Source organism: Lipophrys pholis (assembly GCF_963383615.2).
Source record: "Lipophrys pholis genome assembly, chromosome: 1".
In the NCBI taxonomy this organism is placed as follows: domain Eukaryota; kingdom Metazoa; phylum Chordata; class Actinopteri; order Blenniiformes; family Blenniidae; genus Lipophrys; species Lipophrys pholis.
The window spans coordinates 41,839,744-41,861,749 of NC_137635.1; the positions used below are offsets into that span (position 1 = coordinate 41,839,744).

At 45.9% G+C, this 22,006-nt stretch overlaps 2 protein-coding genes across 2 annotated transcripts; both read right to left on the reverse strand.

Moving 5' to 3' along the window:
* Nucleotides 1-940: 940 nt before the first annotated feature.
* On the reverse strand, nucleotides 941-9,188 carry LOC308113428 (leukocyte cell-derived chemotaxin 1-like). Its single transcript, XM_080469718.1, has 7 exons — nucleotides 9,010-9,188; nucleotides 8,640-8,780; nucleotides 6,823-6,963; nucleotides 6,247-6,360; nucleotides 3,142-3,292; nucleotides 2,610-2,719; nucleotides 941-1,905 (listed from the first exon to the last, which is right to left on the reverse strand). Exons 1-7 carry the CDS (start codon nucleotides 9,079-9,081, stop codon nucleotides 1,681-1,683), a joined length of 954 nt encoding a protein of 317 aa, XP_080325844.1. The 5' UTR covers nucleotides 9,082-9,188; the 3' UTR covers nucleotides 941-1,680.
* Nucleotides 9,189-10,367: 1,179 nt separating this feature from the next.
* LOC308107166 (protocadherin-8-like) lies at nucleotides 10,368-14,402 on the reverse strand. The gene is made up of 3 exons (XM_080459330.1): nucleotides 11,702-14,402; nucleotides 11,334-11,562; nucleotides 10,368-11,251 (listed from the first exon to the last, which is right to left on the reverse strand). Exons 1-3 carry the CDS (start codon nucleotides 14,156-14,158, stop codon nucleotides 10,899-10,901), a joined length of 3,039 nt encoding a protein of 1,012 aa, XP_080315456.1. The 5' UTR covers nucleotides 14,159-14,402; the 3' UTR covers nucleotides 10,368-10,898.
* Nucleotides 14,403-22,006: the final 7,604 nt, after the last annotated feature.

Here is a 22,006-nt window from a genome sequence, read left to right on the forward strand (position 1 = left end):
TTTTGCAGTTTGTCGTCTCTGGAACCTCTTGTGAACGGGCTGGAAATCCACGGAATAGATCACTCAGACACAAAAACAGCAATACATTACAACAGGGGAGCCTTGCTCTGTGATTGTGTGCTGGGAGCAATGAAATGTGGTACTACTGATACGAGTGCAGGCACTTCGGATACGGTTGACACCTGGAGGATGTGGTTTACGTGTTGCAGTTCGATTGGTATCAAGCCGAAGAAGCCCTGAGTTGTTTGGCCGACAGGCGAGGACACAGCCCGGAGGTGGAGCGGTGATTTACAGCTGCAGATGCAGGAGAGCAGACGCTTATTCTGCTCTCCAACCACATATATGCAGCAGCTGTAACTGTGAGGGGGCGTCCTGCCGAGGCAAGAGAGCATTAATATGGATCAGACTGCTAACCGCATCATCAAGCCTCTCACACTGAGTTAAGTGTTAAATTCATCACACGTCGTTTCATCTCTCGTGACGATCAAACGCCCATTTGTGGCTCTGGATGGAACTCTTAGCTACACTTTTTTTTTTTTTCCCCCCCTTCACACACAAAAACTCCTGCACTATCCCTGACACACACACACACACACACACAAACACACCGCCCCCATCCTTACCCCCTACCCCCGCCCGAGGCGGCTCTGTGACATCAAAAGGAGCTAAGCGCTTTGCATCGTGAGTAAGATCTGGGAGCGTGACGGCTACAGAGTCTTTAGTCTCATTAAAGAGTTCTAGAGCTGCAACTCTCACATTAAAGAACTCTGGAAACTTCTCTCTGCTCTTCCCTTTGGAGCAGCAGCCACATGTGACACTCAAAACTCAAGTGACTTTGGCTGAAAGAGAAAGAGCGAAGTCGATCCTGAACTATGGCATCACATATTTACAGACAGAATACAGTCATTTGGCCGATAACGGAATAGAGGGATGACGCTTTAAAGTTTACTTAAAAAAAAAAGTTTATTCCTTGATATTGCACTTTGAGACTGGAATGCAGATCAAAAACATACATTACGATGAAAGTTTCTGAGAAGAAGCCCACAGTACAATGATTTTGATCCGAGTTACCCGTGAAGGAAGAAGGGAAAAACAGAGTTTAAAAACGGAAGTCCAAAGTATTTCTCACCAGAGTGATGAAGAGTGGAGCAAGCAATAGATACTATTCAAGCTGACTGTGTTTGAAATGCCCTTCACGTTTATTTACATACAGCAAAGGAAGAATGAAAGAGACTAAATACAAGCATACCTGCTTCTCCTATAAGAATAAAAGTGTCATTTTACAGACTTGATTTCAGTCGAATGGAGCTGTGAGATGCTGCATATCATAACTCGCTGTATGTTCTCTTGACAGCGCCTAGTTCAGAAGCTTCTAAATCAGTTGCTGCTATGTTTTTTTAATAAGACAAGCGGTGCAGTGTGCAGCTCAGCCTACCTTTACATGGGAAATCACGACTGTCCTAGATTCTCCGCCATGTATTCATAATGTGCGGACATACTTTACAGATGCTCTTTGATTTTGTACAAATCTGCTCGGACTAGCAGGAGCTTCCAGTAGATGAGAACTGGAAACCACTGTCTCCCTGTCTGAAACTTTTTCTCCCTTCGGAAGCAATAACCTCCCACCCAGGCTTCCTTTTCTACCTCCTGCAATCTTCCAGGTGGGATGGGACAAGGTCCCTAAACCAACCCCATGATGCGTGCCACCCACCAGTTGCAGGGCATGATGACTCTACATGCCACCCTGCAGCCCCTGTAGTGGTACGGCCATGGGTGGTAGCCCCCCAGCGGCTCGCAGATCCTCTGGCAGTGAGTGTAGCCACGGCGGCACTCGGTGCAGCACACTCCCTGGTGGTCCAGCATGGGATCATGGGTCATGGTGTTCTGCTCGCCCTCCAGACCTCTCTAAGAGGAGAAAAGAGAAGGACTGTCAGACGTGTCCCACTGTACATCTATAGCAGCACAGAAAGCTCATTTCAAACCAATTAAAAATGGATTTCCGACAGGCGGGATGGGGAGGCGGGGATGTTGTCAGATGTTGGTTTTTGTTGTCAAATATTTTCTTTTTCAACGTAGCACTCTCTGTTTACCCCCCTCTGCAGTTGTCAGCAGTGTGTTGGGGGATGCTCCACTGTGAGGGATGGAAAAGGCGGGAGAGGGATTAGAAGAAGTGGGGCCCAGCAGACGGGGTGAGGATGGAGGGCATGGGAGGGGGCGGTGGTGTATATGTATGGGAGCCTGTGTGTGCTTAGCAGGGCCGAAGAGGCCACAGAGGAGGAGGAGGAGGAGGAGGAGGAGGAGGAGGAGGAGGAGGCGGGGAGATGTTGTGGAATTATTCATACAGCCTCAATGTTGAAAGGAAAGCTTTGGACAGCCACGCACAAATAAAAACACATGCACACAGAGCACACTCAGATTTGCAGTGACAATCCCGGCACCTCCGCCGTGACCTCGACATCTGCTGCCGCTCTCGCAACTGTGAGAAACTCTCCTCGGGAAAAGCCTCCTCAGGTAGTCCTCCGATTGGAACGGACAGCTTTAAACCCCATGGCCGGACGTAAACACAAGGAGGAGAGAGAGAAATGCATGAATTTGTTTGTGTGACTCACCTGATAGGGGTTCTCCGGGTTGAACTCTGCCTCCACATCCTCTTCCTCCTCCCCGGCTCCGGGTGCCTGGCGGCGTTGGCGGAGGATGGCCCTCCTCTTCCTCTGGCCGCCTGCACACATCACAGTCTTAGAGTCTGACGGCGGCCCAAATTTAGGAGCCGAGTGGCACTAATGTGGCACGGCTCCTGATTGCACAGCCGTTTCTCTGGCAGCATTTTGAAGTCCTCAGATGAAGTAGAATAAAATTGTGTTTTGAGAACTTGTGACCTTGCGGCATGCTAAAAATTGTACACTCAGTCGCTGTGGAACTTCAAAAGCGCTTGTGCTTTTTTTTTTTTTTTTTTTTTTTTTGCCCGTTTCTTCTCTCTGTAGCTTAAGCAGCTGCGATGTTAAACGGAAATACTTGAGACCATTTGACCCGGATCGTCTTTGTTTTCTTTTTTCCTCAAAAGCTCATTTACAAACAAAGCGTTCTCGACTTCCTTTTAATGTACAATTTTAACTCTCTGCCATGCGTTGTGTGACAGCTTACTGGTTGAGTAGGTGGGACGGAGCCAGAAGATTGGTAGGTCTCCACACAAGTCCTTGATCTTGCTGCTGAGGAAGGCGGAGTCCGAGAGGGGCGTGTCAGCCGCCACCCAGATCAGGTCTTCCTCAAACTTGGCCGGCATCACTTCATCCTCCTTGGGGGAACAAGTTAGTGAGAACGGTGCCCAAGCTGACATCACAAACAACAAAATGTGAGGCTGCTGAAGGCATAACATCACACTTGTTTATGTATCTTGTTCCTCGCCTTCTCATTTGAAGAGCCCACACCGTTTTCATCAAGCTCTTGTCTAATCTGCAGTATCGCTGCGCTGTTAATGCTTTCTATAAGAACATAAAATGAAGTAGTAAAATGGAAGCCCTTGAGGCTTCGGTACACAGATTATTTTTGTGCCAACATTTAGCTGAATACACAATGTCAGGTCTCATCAGCATCCGAAGAGAGGGAGAGATTAAATGTCCTAAATGGAACAACTTTCTGCAGACGGCCTAATGAGGTTTCCAGGGGAGAGAGACTGTGTAAACATACATGCTCTGAATCCACGGCCTGCAGGTATAGGGGGAAGTCTGTGGGGAAGATTTTGCCCAGAGGCATTTGTTCCTGAGGGCTGCACTGTACTAGCCACAGCCATGTTTAGGGAATGTTATCTCCCAACCTTTCAGAAATGCTGTAGCAATTTTTTTATTATTTTTTTTCCAGCTCAAATGATTTGCTGGAGGGACAAATAAAAGCGGGGGTCCTTCTTCACTGCTCCACTGACAGATAAGAGTTTATCTGACCCACTCTCTCTGCATGGAGATGCATGTTTGTGTGTAGCCGTGTGTGTCTGTGTGTCTGTGTGTCTGTGTGTCTGTGTGTGCTTATCTAACCCATATTTGCCATCAGTCTAAATTATAGCAAATGACCAGCCTGCAGCAACCATTATAACAACATCTCCATGTCTCCACGCACACACGCACACAGTCTCTCTCTCTCTCTCTCTCTCTCTCTCTCTCTCTCTCTCTCTCTCTCTCTCTCTCTCTCTCTCTCTCTCTCTCTCTCTCTCTCTCACACACCCACACACACACACACACACACACACACACACACACACACACACACAGTGGTACAAATGATCGTTTATGAGGCAAAGAGAGGCAATCACACAAACACACACAAAAGCACAAACGTGAAATAAATGATCGTTTATGAGGCAGACAGAGGCAATAAGAGCAGCCCTGCGTGATAATTAATTGTGTTCTCGTGTGTGTGTGTGTGTGTGTGTGTGTGTGTGTGTGTGTGTGTGTGTGTGTGTGTGTGTGTGTGTGTGTGTGTGTGTGTGTGTGTGTGTGAGTGCACACGCGTTCGCGAGAGCAATTCCGGTGATGTGGATTTATGTGGATGTGAAGCTTACGCAGAACTAAATGATTTTAATTATCAGGCCGCCCCAATTGAGCAATCACAAGCTGTGGCGTTGGTGTGTTTTGTGACAACTATCCACACACATTTACTGCATACCGAGTGTACGTAACTACTGTGTGTATCATTTTTAATCTAATAGAGTTTATCAAGCTGTCACACGATGGGAAGTCACGCACAAAAAAACCCTGTTTGTGTTCTCGGTAGGTCATTTGTTTGGACGCTGCAGCTTGCATTCATATTAAATGGAAGGTGTTACTAAAGCATTGATACAACTCTGACAAGAAATTTGTCAGAGGAGGTTTAAATATTGTAATTTACAGCTTGAATTGGCTGCTTAAATATGCGTTATTGCCCTATAAGCGTGTACAAAAGGCATTCATTTAAGACCAATCTTTGGTTTGTCGGGTTGAAAATCTCCATTCACCTCATTCTCCTCTTGAAAAACTTCTTTAGGTGTCTTTTTTTTATTACGAAATAAAGAACATGCAGCTCTCTTTAAAGAACCAAAGTGGGCAATTCCTGAATAATTGAAGAGCTGGATAACTTTACCCACAGCGATCACAACAGTTACTTGAGCTAAATATGAACAACCGTGCGCTAACATGCGTACAGTGGCGACGCTTGTCAGCTGATGTGCAGCCGGCATGACGATAGCTTTGCGTGTTAACGTGCCAACATTTACTAATTTGCATAAAATGTGTGGTAGGCTAATGGGAACATCATTAGTTTAACAGACATCTGACCAAATGATTCATCAAATCAAAAATTAAACTTGATGGTGCTCAGAGAAAAGGCAAAGGCTTTCAGCAGACGATGATTAGACCCCGCACATTCTCAAACTCCCTTCATTAAAATTTCATCTTTATCCAGAGACACACAATCTTATAATGCCTCGCACTCGGTTGGATATAATTCTTTACCTTTGCCTTCATTCACATTGGCTTAATCGTTCAACCTTTGAGTTCACCTGCGGGTCGCTGGTAATTCAATGTGCCTGCATGGCCATGGATTTTAAACTCACTCACTACAAAGAATAAAAACACACCCACAGCAGAATGTGTATGGATTCGCTCCACCTCGCAGTAACTGAAGCTTGTGACATATCAAACTTTATTTGTCTGCATTTGTATGAGGCCGATTGCTTATTTGTTTCATGATCTGTCATCTAGAATATAAGAAGACACTTATTGCATCAACATTAAAACACCAGAGACCGTGCTTAAAGGAACGTCGATGTGATTAAAACTGGTTTCATGACGTGCCCATGTCACATTTTTGTGCTGCTTTCTCGCAGTTTCAAAGATTTCACTTCTGATAAGAGAGAAAAGCCAGAGAATGACCACATGTGGCACATATCGATTCACCAGGCCGTCATAAAGGTCTGACCTTAATCTCTCAAGGCAATTCATCCCATGAAGCTTTGAACTATCTCCAGGCAGACATTTTTCAATTAAAAATCCTGTCACTTGTGTATGAAGGAAAAATTTTTTTTAGAACTTATAACAGTGCTAACTTATACTTCCACATGGAGCTGGTTTAGCTGAAATCCTATAAATCTAATGACATAAGTCTATTCATATCACAACATGTAAACCTACTTTATATGTAAAAGAACTCGCTCTAAAAACATTCAGCCGTCATAGAGATGCGACACTTCTGAGGAATTTGAAACAAACCAAATCAACCGACCAGGTCGAAGGTCAGCGAGTCCTTGTTGAGAGCCTCCACATCAGGCAGTCGAGCTTTCACCTGGGTCTTAATGTAGCACTTCTCCCCTCCTGAAAACCGGATCCCAGTGATCCCCTGGAAAGAAAATCCGCAAGGAAAGCTGTTAACGTGTCCCAAGATATTAAAATGTATTATTTCTGATCTGGGTCAAATCTTAGGGTAGGTAGGTCTGCATTTTTTGCACTATTCTAGATAAAAGAATAATACAGTCATGGGGACACAGTGAATAAAGGTCATAATTTTAATAGTTAAAAGGCTAAAACTGCTGCTTCACTAGTCTGATTGGCCTGATTGGGGCACTTTAATTAAAGGTCAAAAACCACCAGTCTGAATGTAATGAAAATTGGAGGGACAATGCATCTCGACACTGATTGCCCTTAAGGGGATAACATGTCTACTTGCTCTTAATTTCTCCGCTGCAGTAATGAGCCGGTCTCCCCACAAGGGTCTTTAAAGCTTCAACCAATCTGATTGATTTCCTCTCCAACACTCTGAACACCCTCCTGATAATTTTCGATTACTTTGGATCGAACTCACAATCTCAAAGTCATGGACCTCCACGGCCTCGTCGGCCCCGCTGCCGGTGCTGAATCTCTCCATGTTATTGGCCGTGTCGATCTCCATTGAACCCTCCTCCACTTTGCCATTGATGCTCATGCTGTAGTGGACATTGTAGACCTGCACACACACACACACACACACACACACACACACACACACACACACACACACACACACACACACACACACACACACACACACACACACACACACAAGGTTTCAGACTGGCATGTAAGGTATGAGAGTCCTGAGAGTCACCCCCCCCCCCCCTTCTCCTCTCGCGTTCTCTCTTTCATTCTCACACTGCTTTTCCAATCGTACCCCGTGACTTTCCCTCACAAGTACACCCTGTCTTCTCTCAAATACTCTTTCAGACACACACATTCAATCAAACTTGGTCCGAAGAATACAATCCTTACAGCTCCCAGTGATGTCATTACAAGTCTACAGAGCCTTTCCGTCATGTCTTAATAACATTTTCTGGCTTCTTATTGGAAAAACACGCTCGGAAAAAGCTACATTTTGCCTCTCATTTCTTTCACCTCTTGCCCCTGGAGCATCCGCTGGACCAAAGAACTCCCCCGCTCCACCCCACCTCACCCCTTCCCTCTCCACCCCGACCGGATCCTCCAACACACAACGCCTCTATTCACCAGGCTCTGCCTCAGACTGTACCATGGAAATTGAGTGTTTAATTTACATTTTACTGTTTGCCGATGCTGCAAGAAAAGATCCATCTTGGAAGAAGGAAAAAAAAAAAAACTGCTTTAGTCAACTGAGACTTTTAATTTAAGAAAGTTTTAGAAATCTCCCATTGACAACTACATTTTCCTTGTTTCCAGTTCAAAATATTTCATTCCAACTGCATCTTCAATTAATTAAATGACATATTTAACGCTGTTTTCTTCATTGGTAGTGCTTCTTATTTTAGAGAGGTCAAGTGAAACAGCGCTGGAACAAATGCAATAATCTTGCAGTACTAATTAGATTTTTAGATTGAACATCCTAAGGGACTGTAGAGCGCTGTTTTGAATCTTACATGTTATTTTATGTACAAGAAATTCCCCTACAAAAGGTTGTGTCAACATTTTTAATCCTCTTGACTCAAAATGTGGCAATGATACAACGGTTGGTCAACATTCATTATTCATATACTTCAACCACTTAAATGTTCAACAGAGACGTGGTCCCTTTAAGAACTGGGTATGATGAAAATATATAAATAAAGTAGTTTTGTCATTAATCTATCGCTTGCATGCAATTACTCTATGCCCTTGTAGAATCTAATGCAATATAGTACAACAGCTCTGTGCCGAATTCTGCTTCTACAAAGGTAATAGTGTTCAGAGAGCTTTCAATTTAACTTAAATGTGTGTTTATTTTAAAGGTTGTTGTTTGCACTGTTCTTCAGCTAAGTTTTATTATATTGATAGATGGTTCTAAATCTTCTGCTCCTCTCATGCATGTTAATGTGGTGGTCAAATACTAGAAACACTTGACCACATAGGTTATTGTAGTCCAGTGAAACATTTGACTTTAACATACAGTTGAATTACAAACTCTCTGACGATCTCAAGCAAAAAAAAAAAAAAAGAAAAAGTAACATTAATGTGATTAAAGGCAGAATTTGTGGTAGAACTGACTTGAATCGCTGTTTAAGTGGCAGATGAGTATACTTCTGTTGCAATCAAACATTCTCATATAATCACTTAATAATGCTTACTTTTTTTGCAAACTGCACTGCCAATCAGACAATCACAGACATATGAGACATGATTAAAAGTCACTCTCACGTGTTTCTCATTGTTGTTCCAAAAGTAGAAGGCTCCCACTGCTCCCAGGAGAAGCAACAGGGCTCCAGCAATGAGCACAGCAATCCCGGCCTTCAGGAGCCGGCCGGTGGCGGTAGGCTTGACCGCCACAGCCGAGTAGGCCTACGGTAAGACAACACACAAAGAAGTGACTCCTCTGAACATACCTTCAACACAAACAACTGTTGGCAGCCAATTATATCTATGAGTTGAGCTGTTGGTGGCTCTCTTCTGCTCAACTTCTTAAAGGTCCACTCAGGGACTCAGGAGTGGGCTATTGACTGGCCCCTCCAGATGTACAGTGATGTCAAACCATTCGTCTGGATTACTCAAGTAGCCTGGGGAGACTCACCGGGGGCATAAACTGATGCAGGTCCTCTGGTCCCGCCGAGGCGATCGGTACTTTCTCTGAGCTCCCGGACATGTCTGTACAGCCAAACACCTGAGGAAACCCCAGCCAGTCCACCGAAATATTCTAACTACCCTCACCCTCCACCCACTCTCTCTCTCGCTCTCTCTCTCTCTCTCTCTAAGGGGAACAGCCCATTCCACACCCATCTATTTTTTTGTACCACCTTACTGAAGTTTGACTTCCTCAGGCTTTGTGGCTTTGAATAAAGAGTGACATAAAAGATACACCACATTATGAGCCACGTTGAGCCAGACATTTTATTCTTTCTGCCAATAATCAGAAAGTTTCTTCGTTCAAGATCATATACTTGCATGAGTTTGATTCCTGCTGTGATCTTCATAATTCCACACCATTAGGATTTATAGATACCTTGGATCTATAGAGAAATTACAAAGAAGCGGGAGGGAGGATAAGGTTGTCTCCTCACATTACCTTTGCGCACCTCCCCTCCCTTGCGCCCTCCCTCTGTATTTCTCAAAGCCTCCACAGACTGCTGCAGGTCAGAGGTGACTCTGACGGAATGTCGCATGTTTTTTATTTTTCTTTCCACCTCAGAGACTGCATATTTACATGGCAGTGTGTAATAGCTCCAGCTTGTTGAACAGATTTAGGCAGCGTTTCCCCCTACATCTCCTGTATCCTCGTCCAGAACAGTCTTTGCCGTTATTAAAAATGCCCTGAATCCATGAATGATAATGACGGGATTACGTAAGGGGCGCACGGTGCGCATTTGGCAGATCGACAAAAAACATCCCGACAGGATAACAGGAAGATTTTCTCACAAGGACTTCGCGTCCTCTGACAAAAAGCACATGTGCGTCTGGATGCCCATGTGCCCAGTCAAATTTATGCTGATTCTCCTTAAAAAACAAACAATGAAACTATGTAAATGCGTATTTGTGCTTATGTATGCTTCTGCTATACGCACATTTATAGGTTGTTTTTTTTAAATGATTAATCAAACGAAACCCTGAGCATATGTTAAATTCCTGCATTAAAGCCGTTGTCGGGTGCAAATACATGCAGTTATTAAGTGCATAAACACGAAAAGAATAAGTTTGAAGGTTTCTGTCTGATATGCATGAAGTGGTGGAGTGATTTGCTCAAAAACCTTGGCGTCTACTCTGGCATCTCACCAGCAAAATCGTATCCGCCGAGGAGGAAAAAAAAAACTTAACTGACCTTCTTCTGTAGGCTGCAAGGACAGACGCTCACAACTGCATTAACAGCGACGCCTGTTGGCTTCCAAGGCACTCACCAGCGTCCCTCTTTACAAACAGACACTTGAGTCCCATGTTCAGAACAGTATTTCAAAGTTTATTTTCTTTTTGAATATTGTGAATAATAATTTTAAAAAATCCTGTACAATAATTATTATTGCATTCAGATAATTTCATACATCGTTATCAACTTGATACATTGTGGGTCACCAGCCCTCATACTGCAGTTTCTGGGGGCCATTTTAAATAGTAAGCATGCTTTAAAGATCAATATCTACAATTTGTATGTACACATATTTGCTTTATCTTTACTTTTATAAAAAAATAAAATCTCTGTATGTACAAATCTTCCATATAATACATTTCATGTCCAACAAAATGTCCCAAAGTGATTGAATGGACCTCAAATGTGCTGTCAACAGTGAAACAAAAACACAGGAACATTTGGATATAAACTTATGTGCACATCTCTCCACAACAAATAAGTTGAAATAGTTACATTATTCTCATTGTTCATGAATCATAAATTAAAAATCTGAATACACTGTACATTTCTTTGAGAATGAGCTCAGGTGTGTGTGTGTGTGTGTGTGTGTGCATTTGTCTCTTCTAGACATCATTGTTTGGACAGTGTGTAGGAGTGGGGTTGTAAACAGGGATGGCTATGTCACTGATTTCCTGGACCCTCACAGGTCGTGGTGGGGTGACCAGAACATAGTCATACTCTCTGTGCAGCACCTTCTCATACACGCTCTGCAGCCCCACAGTTTTGGGGATTTGGGCCTGGTAGTAATTGTCCCTGCGGTTGGGGTCCCGAGGCAGTGATGCAGTCTTGGGCAGGCTGCTGAAGGAGGAGAGGGTCGGGGCTGGAGAGGGGGCCGCATTTGCTCGGACTGCTGAGGGACTCCAGCAACGATCTGAGTGACCTAGAACTTTACACTCACTGGTGCAGGCCCACAGAGCTGAAAGAATGAGAAATGAGTTAGAACAAAGCATGTACCTTTAACAACTAACAGATATGAGCTTCTTTTGTTTTATACTGACCATTTTGGTTGGCCATAGGAGGCACAACTACTGCCCCATCTTTCTTCAGGCCGGTGTCCCCACTGACATCACTGTCGCTATCATTGAAGTCGCTGTCTCCCTTGCCACTGTCTTTGCCACTAAAGGCAGGGTCTCTGGCAGAGATGGTGGTGTAGGAGTTGCCCTTCCAGATGGTGATAGGCCTTACAGCCTCTTTTCCATTCCCGTAGCCAGGCAGAGTGGAATAGCCCTGCAGGGAGAGAGAAAAATAAAGTTAGTGTCTACTCCCATCAACACACTGCACATTCCTCATTGCTTCTAGTCAACCTTGCACATATCCCCCTCCCCCCTTCCCCTGCACATCACAGAGTCCCAGAAGTGCATCTCACCTCATGCTTGGCCCCTCGAGGCTTGCTGTTGTTGTCTGAGTCATACACGCAGGGCACCTCACTCCCGTCCTCTGAGGCCGAGCACATGTCGCTGCCCCCGGGGTGAGTGGAGGTGAACCCGCCGGGCTGGCTGCTGTAGGAGTGTCCGTCAAAGGCCGCCTCGGCCCCGGTGCCGTGGAGGGGCAGGAGCGGGTTGTCCACCACGTGGGTCCTCCCCCGCTCCAGCGTGCCCTTCTCCCCGTACGAGTCGCTGTCCTCTCCGCTCTTGTCCCGCTTGCGCCGGTTGCAGGTGGTGGCGATGAGGATGATGGCAAGCAGCAGGAGGGTGCAGCTCCCCGCGAGCACAACGATAATCACCACGGACAGGTCCCACTGCGCGTGGACCTCGTCCCCGCCCCCCGGCTGGTACAGGGTCCGGTCGCTCGGCGGGGAGCCCGCGATGATGAGGAAATGGAGCGCAGCGGTGGAGGTGAGCGCTGGCCGCCCGCTGTCGCTCACCGTCACGGTCACGCTCAGCGTTTCGTCCACGTCGTGGCTCAGCACCTGGTTGAGGTAGATCTCTCCTGTGGCTTTGTTCACGGAGAACACGGAAGGTTCGCCGGTGGCGAGCCCGAAGGACAACTCTGAGTTCACGCCCTCGTCCGCGTCCCGCGCCTCCACCCGGGTGATGACGTACCCGGCCGGTGAGTCCCGGGGCAGAAGCACTTCCGCGGAGCCGTTGTTTAGAGCCGGCTGTGTGATGATCGGTGCGTTGTCATTCTGGTCCACAATCCTCACATAGACATTGGCGCTGCCGGACAGCGGCGGTGAGCCGCTGTCGCTGGCCGTGATGCGGAGATCCAGCTGCTTCATCACCTCGTAGTTGAAGCTCCGGAGCGCGTAAAGCGACCCGCTGGCGGGGTCCAGAGACACGAAGGTGGAGATGGGGGAGCCCATGAAATAAGTGTCAGCTAGTTTATAGCTGACCTTCCCGTTTGACCCCATGTCCAAGTCCCGCGCCACCACAGTGGTGATGTAGGCGCCCGGCGCGTTATTCTCCACCACGGCCACTTCATACACAGGCTTACTGAACACCGGCGCGTTATCGTTCTCATCCGTCAGCCGGATGGTGTACTGAGTGATGGTTCTGAACGGAGGGGAGCCCAGATCCTCAGCCACCACTGTCAGGTTGTACTCAGGGATCTTCTCCCGGTCTAAAGGATTCGTACTGACAATCATGAAACTGTCCTCGTACGCCTGCTGCAGTCTGAAGTGGTCGTGTCCGTACAGCGTGCAGTGCACCTGCCCGTTAGCGCCGGAGTCTCTGTCCGAGGTGCTGACCAGCGCCACAAAACTCTCTCTCGCCGCTGCTTCAGTGATGTACGCTATGCCCGCCGTGATCGAGGTCATTGGTGTGATTGAAATCTCCGGTGCGTTGTCGTTCACGTCCTGTACCTGGACAACGATTTTGCAGATGGCCGGACTCGGGTTCGGACCCAAATCGGTGGCCTGCACGTCAAACTCGTACGTGTTCTTACTTTCAAAGTCAACTGGACTCTCCAAAGTGAGCCTCCCGGTTTTTCTGTCCACTCTGAACAGCTGCCTTATTTCATTAGGGACCTGGGGACCGAACCCGTACACCACCTCACCGTTGAGTCCCTCGTCAGGGTCCTCGGCGTTGAGGTCCAGCAGGAGCGAGCCCACCGGTGCGTCCTCGGGCAGGTCCACGGAAAAGCTGTTCCGGTCAAACACCGGGCTGTTATCATTGTAGTCTTTCACCTTGATGTTGATGCGCGTTGTTCCTGTGCGGGACGGGTTGCCGCCGTCCATGGCGACCAGCTCCAGCGCGTAAGTAGCCTGCGTCTCTCGGTCCAACTCCTTCATAAGTACCAGCTCCGCATATTTAACCCCGTCGGCCCTGCTCAGCACGTCTATAGAAAAGTGGCTGTTGACGGAGATCTGGTAGCTTTGGATGTAGTTTGCGCCAACATCATCGTCCACGGCAAAGTCCAGAGGTATCCGTGTGCCCACTGCTGTGTTCTCGGAGATCTCCAGACTCGACTCTTTCCGGGGAAACTCGGGGGAGTTGTCGTTGATGTCCTTGACCTCCACCTCGACGTGGATGAGTTTGAACTGCTCTTTGGAGAAGCTGACCACGTCGAAAGCGATGAGGCAGTGCAGGGTGTGTTTGCAGATCCGCTCTCTGTCTATTCTCTCTCCTATGGTCAGCTGCCCATCGCTCTCCCTCAGACGGATAAAAGACGAGTTAAACTGTTTCATCATCCTGAAATTGTTCCTGGAGCTCCCCGATGAAGAAGGAGTGGAAGAGATGTCCTTGGCTAAGTTTCCAATCACTGTCCCCGGTGCGTCTTCCTCAAATGTCTGATATTTCACCGTCTTTCCCTGTGTGGCAGCAACCAGGCTTGTCAAAGAGACGCACAGTAGCACCCACAGCCCGTTCCACCCTGTTTTTCCCATCTTAACGCCTTCACTCCAAACAATGTTCAATTCAGCAAACTGTCCTCAGTGAGTCCACTTTACAGTTTCAATGAGACGCACCAGAAGAAAAAAAAAAAGCTGTTTCGCCCTCTTGTCAACTCTCCGCGGCTATTCTTTTTAATATAAACCCAGTAATAAATATTCCATATGTCTTTCAATGCGCACTCAGGATGCGCTCCGCTCTCTTTCTCCCTCTCGACTGGAGGTGTGCTGCTCTCAGCGCAAGAGGGCTGCAGTGTCTGCAGGAGGGTTTATACGGCGAGGCATGCAAATGAGCCGCGCTGTGACCAATCCGGGCTTTGAGATGGGGGAAAAAAAGGGGGACTTCTGAAAGACCTCTAAACCCTGTTTAGAGATTCCTGGACTGTGCGGCGAAAGTTGGCGCTCAATATGTGGGCTAAACGCAGAGCTTGATTTAATACAGCAATAGTTTCCGTTGCTTGTTTGTGTTTCTCGGGCTCCTAAATGAGTCTGCGCACCGACACGTAAGGGGGGAGCACAGAGATGCGCAGTGTCCCTGAGCTAGAGGACAAAGCATTTGAATAGGAATGTCTGTTCATGATGCGTTACCTCTAAGCGCTCTTTCAGCATAAAGAGATTTATGCTTGAACACTGTTCTGTTGGACCCCCAAGCACGTGTCCATGTGTAACCCCCGTGAGTTTAAGCAGCCAAGGCATCCTGAGTTGTCCCAGTGACCTCGCCACCTCTGATATGAGACACATATGAAAGGTTTGTCCTTTTCCTCAGCCCGAGGACGCCCTGATCGACTCAGCCAGACAGATAAGATTTCACGTTGTCATCTCATAATGCTGAGACAGCTGAACAAGACGCGCAGAAGAATGTGGTGTAACTGGTGGTAACAGCATCATTTTAAGTCCTCATTCTATTCTCAGTGATAATTTCAATAAATTTGCTCTGACTTTATTTCATTCATCCCCCCAGTGAGTTGTAATCCAGTAATTGTTTGCCTATCAGATCATATCTGAGGGAAGAAAGGGGAACAATATCCACTTAAACATTGATTTCATTCTCATTCGGTCTCAGCTCAGATCGGCTCACGAGATGTCTCGAGAGCCATAGAGGGTTTTTTTTTTCTTCTTTTTTCTAAATTAAAGCCAGTGTAACGGCCCAGTTTAACATGTTCCTCTCCTTGGCCTCGGCTGCCAGAACAGACAGAACAGGCGCAGGTGAAGAAGAGACACACACATACACACACATTGGCAGTCCTTCCAGCACTCACACAACCTTCCACAAACCCGTTACAAATGGGATTTGGCTGTAAACGCAGGAGGGATTTATCAGGATTTCAATAGTGAGATTATATCAAAGGCCTATGAAGCCCTCGTTAGTAGCGGCGGGATAATGGCATGGCAGGGCCTCCCTTTGCAGCCGTCCATGCCGGCATTGTGGCCCCTGAGCCGGTCTGTGGGGACCCCCACCCCTGCTGCCTGTGCGCAGCCCTTTGCCTAACTGCAGCATAATGAGGCAAAGCCACATGTAGCCTTTGTAGCCCCCCACCCCCACCCCCACCCACCCAGACCGGCCCTCGCCCTTGCCCCGGCCAACACTCCTTTCATTACAGAGAGATGGGAGATGAATTGCCCCGGACATCAGGGTCCCTCCTATTAAAATACATTTAGAAAGAGAGGCAGAGAGAGAGAGAGAGAGAGAGAGAGAGAACCCGGGCTCCGTCACGGCTCATGAAGAGATTCTCTTATTCTTTCCACTGGACCCCCCCTCCTCTCATTCTCACACGCACGCTCCCAGCTTTTTCAGGGGCAACTCTTGCCTCTCAGTAGAAGCTAATATCAGTTGGCATGTTCTATAAAGAGCCCATCTGCCACAGAAAGTCAAATAGAAGACACCTGAATGGACAACATCTAGTCAAAGTGGCTTGCATAGTTAGACACAGTCAGGCCTGTCCTGAACGATAAGCTGAAATCACCCGGGGATTGATCACGGACGTCACTGCAAAGCTTTCAGTCCCAAACGTTGTTTTTTTTTACAGATGTCATAATAACTCTACTTTATGACAAACTACAGCACTACCCAATGTGTACAGTGACTAATTATTCCCTAAAGAAAGTTATAGAATAACACCATTATGGCCATTCTGAATGAAAAGAAAACTGCTGTGGTACCAAATAACTTATGTTTTCCAAATAAGTGAGAACCCCTATGATCGGGTCACTTTACAAACAATTTAGAAAATGTTGTGTGTTGGGTTGCCAGGTTGGATAGTTGGAAAATATTGCCACACAAGTTAATTTCTATGACTGGTGTCAATAAAAAGAAAACAGCTACATGTTCCATAGCAAAGTATTCTGACGGGTTTACAGTAGCAGCAAGACTCAACTCAAGAGTTTCCCACCATGCAGCCTTGTGAAAACTCAATTCCGTTCAGATTGAAGGAGGCTTTTTTTTTTTTTTTTTTTTTTATTTGAAATCACATTAGCACTTTTTGCGTGCACAATACCTATGCACGAGCACGTGCATCGGAGAGACGTAATGTTCAAAAACAAAAGAAAAGAAAACAATGTTAGACAAGATCCTTACAGAACCCCCTCAACCAAGCAAAGCTGTCATTTGAAGGACCCCCCCCCCCCCCCCCCCCCAAAAAAAAAGAATAAGTCTCTCACGTGATCACCGTGTCAATCTCACCCGTCTGCACGCGAGTTCAACAAAAGCAGAATTAGAGAGAGTCTCCAAAATCCTCTCCATTCTTCACGGGACGTATTAGCATTTTCTTTAACATATATAAATATATCTTTAGAGAACAACCCCCTCCTCGTCTTTATGCGCCTTTCTTTCTTTTCTTCAGCATTGTGCTTCCATTTGCTCTAGTGATCGCCGGGTATTTGGGGTCTGAAGCCGGTCGCCCGATCCGTGCCTCTTGTTTGGGCTTAACTCTTTGAGATGGAAATAGGCGATTTGGTCGCTTTTGTCCGCCAGATAAGCGCTGGAAGAAGGGGAGAGTGGGGAGACAGAGTGGGAGGCTGAGACAGAAAAGATGTGTGTGTGTGTGTGCGTGTTTGACAGAGGGGTGTCTAAGATAATCGATCAGGGCTCTGACCCCCTGTCCCTCTCGCCCCCCCCCCCCCCCCCCCCACCACCACCATCTAACCTTTTTTTTTTTTTTTTTGCTTAACTCGCGTGCCATCACAAGCACGAAGCCCTAATTGGTTCCCAGCACTAATTATCCAATTATCGCCTCTCCACAAGAGGAGCGCACTCCAGATCTCGTCTGGTCGCACTCCTTTCACACTGTGGATGGAAATGATTAGGAGTGAATGCGCCCATCAGCTCCGGAGTGCAACACTTGAGTAACTTGTGTCACTGCCCAGTGAAAGTGAGAATAGCACTTCACTTTTATTGAAGGTAGACGCTTCCATTCAGGCTAAACCCTTGTGGAAATTGAAAACATGGTTAAGTGATGTGCAGGTTAATTTGGACCTCTTGTGTGGCCCTTAGAAGGTAAAACATACCGACTGCGTGCCAAGCATTTGTTGCAGCTTAACAAGAGTATATGCAGCTTTTCTTGATGAACTGCCGTGAGATTTGGGCTGCTGGTTGCAGACAAAGGAGACGTGTGAAGACGCACTTTGGTCTCAATCTGTTGTTTTGTTTGTGTTAGCCCACTGTTTTTGTGCTCTCTTTTGTGGGGAAAACTACAACAGCCTTTATTACTGTATAATATCGCTCATTCTTAGCTGATATTTTATTGCAAATTAATGCTTAAAATATTTATAGAACTTTAATGTACATATTAATGAATGGCCGTTAGTATTGGTCGCACAATTAAGAATCATGTTCACATTTCTGTTTAAATGACATATAGGACAACAAAATACAAGGTCTCAAAAACTGTTTTAAGTTTAAATAAGTAAACCTTTGATGTAGTCACTCGTATATATGTGCACCAAACTGTAAAAGGAAGCAATAATCGATTATAGCAGAATAAATGGGTATGATGGTTGACTTTTGCAGGCATCTGGGATGCTGCAATAAAGAAAGTGAGTCAGGTCTGAATGCAGCAGCAGGCGTGGACTGGCACCAGGATACCACCAGATTGATAACGTCCAGTTACATTAAGCGTTTATTCTCCTCTCCCCGTCTCTTTTTCTCTTAGTTAACTTCTGCTCCTATCCATCACCTTCCAGCCCATCTGTCGCTGATCGCTGCAACACTTTGAATAAATTCCTCCCGACAAACAAAACGGTTAACATCTCATGAATACCGCTTTTACACCCCGCACACAGATTGTGGGGAAACTTTAGGGCCAGCGGAGTAACTAGTGTAAAGAAATCTGTCCGGAGACACTCCCACTTCGCTTCCACTTCATTACCAGTATTGTGGTCGGGAGCGCGCAATCTGTGCGGCCGTCTCCGCCCGGCCCCGCCAGCTTTCTAATGAGTTTCCAACGATGATTTAAAGGCTGCCTCCTTTCCCTTCCAAACCCCTCCCACCTCCCCTCTCATTCTTCCTTTCACTGCTTTTCAGTTCCATCCGCTTTTGTCTGGAGCTGTTTGTGTCACTCTGCATTCTGGGCGGGACTGAGGGGAGGTCAGGAGGAGCGCACATAAAGATTCACACATCACCCTTGAATAAAGAGACGATATATGGGGGAGTTACATGGCACCAACCGTGGCCCCGGTCTCAGTCTACTACAGTGGGAGAATCTGAGAGAAAGAGTTGAGGGCTTGTGTCCCTTGGTGTTTCGAGAATACAAGTTTCTCCAAATGAATTTCCCCCCCTCCTTTTTGAAGACAAACAGGAACTGAAAACTTAGTGCAAAAGTTAATGAAAAGCTTGAGGGCTCTGTGTGCGCACACCTGATGGTTGCACTGAGCCAGATTGTGCCTTGATTCAGAGGAACAGATGGGAGTAGATGAGTTAAGAGAAGCATGGAGGGAGGGGATGGCAGAAGTCTGGATATCCCTCATGTGAAGTTATGTCTCCCTTCACCTCCCCTGCGCTTTGCACGCTCCCTGTGCATTGAAAAATGCATGCAGATAATTGGCTGCATCTAATTTGACCAAAACCAGGTTGGGATCCAAAAGTGTTTGTGATAATCCGTCAATCAAAAGGACATTGTTTGAGGCTTACCACAATCTATGGTGAAGATGTTTCTCTGGAAAAATGTTTCAGCATCCTGATGATCTGAAATATAATTACATACATGAAAAAGACGTAGATTTGGTTGAAATGTGCACACACACAAGGACAGTGATGTTAAAGTTACTTTCAAGATAGTTTGAACAGCGCACAGATTTATTTGGAGCTGACAAGTGTGAAAAAATACATTCTGTAACACATTTTTTATTCATGCACAATAATGTCAGTAGATAGATTCATTCTTTGGTCAAGACTGATTCTCTTTACTGACCATCAATGAATCCTAATGTTTTTAGTGTTTTCCCAAGTTTCCCCTCAAAAGCAACTATTAAGTCTGCAATGTCACTGACACATTCAAACATGTAATGAATATGGATTTGCTTAAATTTTTGGTCATTCAGGGCCCCATGAGGATAAATTATATTGACTCTCGTGACCCTTCTTCTGGAGGACCATCACGCCATTGACATTTACTTCTACATTTACATTTAACATATGTTTTTAGTTGATGCTACACACACCTGGGAATTCATGCAACTCAGACGTCGACTAATAACAGAATAACATAAACATCTGTTCTTTTCATCACTTCAAACAATCAAAATGCCATTAGGAGCAACAAGTTAAAACCAGCGTGCTATAAGATAATAATGGTAAGTACATATGTCGTCTAAACAGGTCCTAGTGAGCATGCTCGTAACATTTGTTTTGGATTTAAAAACAACTGGTGAATATACCACAATAGATATAACTGTGTCTGGGGGTGTTTTCACAGTTGGTAAGTTTAGTTGGAGGAAGAAAGCTCCCATGTGATTGTTCTGTTGATGTGGCTCATTTTGTGAGCGCAGGGGGCACCTGGAGGAGAAAGACCCGGCCAGTATTCAAACCCACGACCGTTGGTCAGATGCTCAAAAGCTATTTACGTTTGTTTGGTGGAGTAGTGATTTACACTGTTGAATTTCTGGTCTGAGTCACATTGAGGACCTTTGCTAGCTTGCTATCAGCTGTGGATGCATGGGTTTATTTCTTGTACTCTGGTTTCCTCCCATAGAATTATGTGAATGTGAGTGACTTTGTGAGTGACGGTTTCTCTGTGTTCGCCCTGTGATGGACTGGTAACCTGTTCACAGTGTGTGATGCCTTTGCCCAGAGTCAACCCGGAAAGAATACAGTCCCTCCCATGACCCTGACTCAGATAAAGTGATCATAAGCATAGCTGCAGGATACATCTGCAAAAAAAACATAAAAACAATCTGTTTGATTCTCATATAACATGGTCACAGTCTAAATAACTGTGCATTGCTCTTACTATATGACCAATAACTCAACTCAAAGTGCATGATCATGTTAATAAGTCCAGCTAGATAATATATAAGCTATCATGTATTCCAACATGGGCATTTTTCTTTATCTAAATAACAGCAAATTGTGAACCATCAATTTTAACAGCTTTTAACCACGTGTCTCATTCGTCATGTTGTAATATCAATATCTGGCTTATTGAGTGATCTGACTTACTGATTTGCTTCGCCACTTGTGGATTATATCCAGTCAATGCAGACAGTGACCTGATACTTGTGTAAGAAATTCAAAGCATTGCTTTGCTCAAACGTCTTGACGTGTCGACATACAATCTACAAATGACCAGTTCCTTGGTATAAGATCAAAACACTTCTTCTTCTGCCTAACAAACAAGTCCGTTTTCACAGTTTGGGATTATAACATTTTATTTTAATGATATGTTTCAATATCGTAGACAAACTTTTCTGTGGGGTGATCCCCATCATGAATAAAAACATTTTGTGGCTTATTAGCTCTTTAACGTTGAGCAATAACCCACTAACCTACTTTGTAGACTCCATGAGTCACAGAAGACAATCAGAGTGCATTAGCAGCCAAGGTGGAGGCGCTTTCTTAACTTGACTATTTGAAAGGCAACAGAACTCCCACTCTCACTTACTTTGTAATTCTTCTCTCTTCTCTCGTCTCCCACTCCTCTTCCATCTTACCTGTTCCTATTTCCCTCTACACCCCTCCACTTTTTCGCACTGTTTCAAGTCCCTACATCACTATTTAGAGCATGCCACAGAGCTATATTAATGTGACTAAAGAGACTTGTACAGGTACCACCAGTCCAGCTGGCGCTACACTCGGCGGTGTGGCTCCTCACAGAGCCCCCCCCTGTTTATGGAGTCCCCCCCCCCCCCCCCCCCCCCCCCATAAACAATACTTTATAATTCTCTTTGAACGCCACAGCTCATGCCTCATATAAAACATTGTATAGTACGAACACACACACACACACACACACACACACACACACCAGGCGGGCTGCAGCGCACTTTCACACAACTGCAGCATTATGTGATCAGTGCGTCCGCTCTGCATGTGCCAGAGGGACTTTGAAGGGGAGGCATTGTGTTCCCTTGGGAGTAAGCAGCTACAGAAGACAAATAACTATATTCAACAAATAGTCTATACACACCAAAAAGGCCCCTCCCACACAAGCAAAAATAAGAAAAATCTTCTCTCCCAGTATGGAGCTAATCAATATTTCAACAGCCCATTCTTGATTGTTCATGCAGGCCATGCGAGGGCTAATGAAGCGAGGCTGCAAAGACACTGTGCTCGCCAAAGTAGGCTGTCGACTAAAGGACAAAATTAGCTTTCAGATCTCCTGGATCGTTTCGCACTCTGCCCAGGATGAGAAG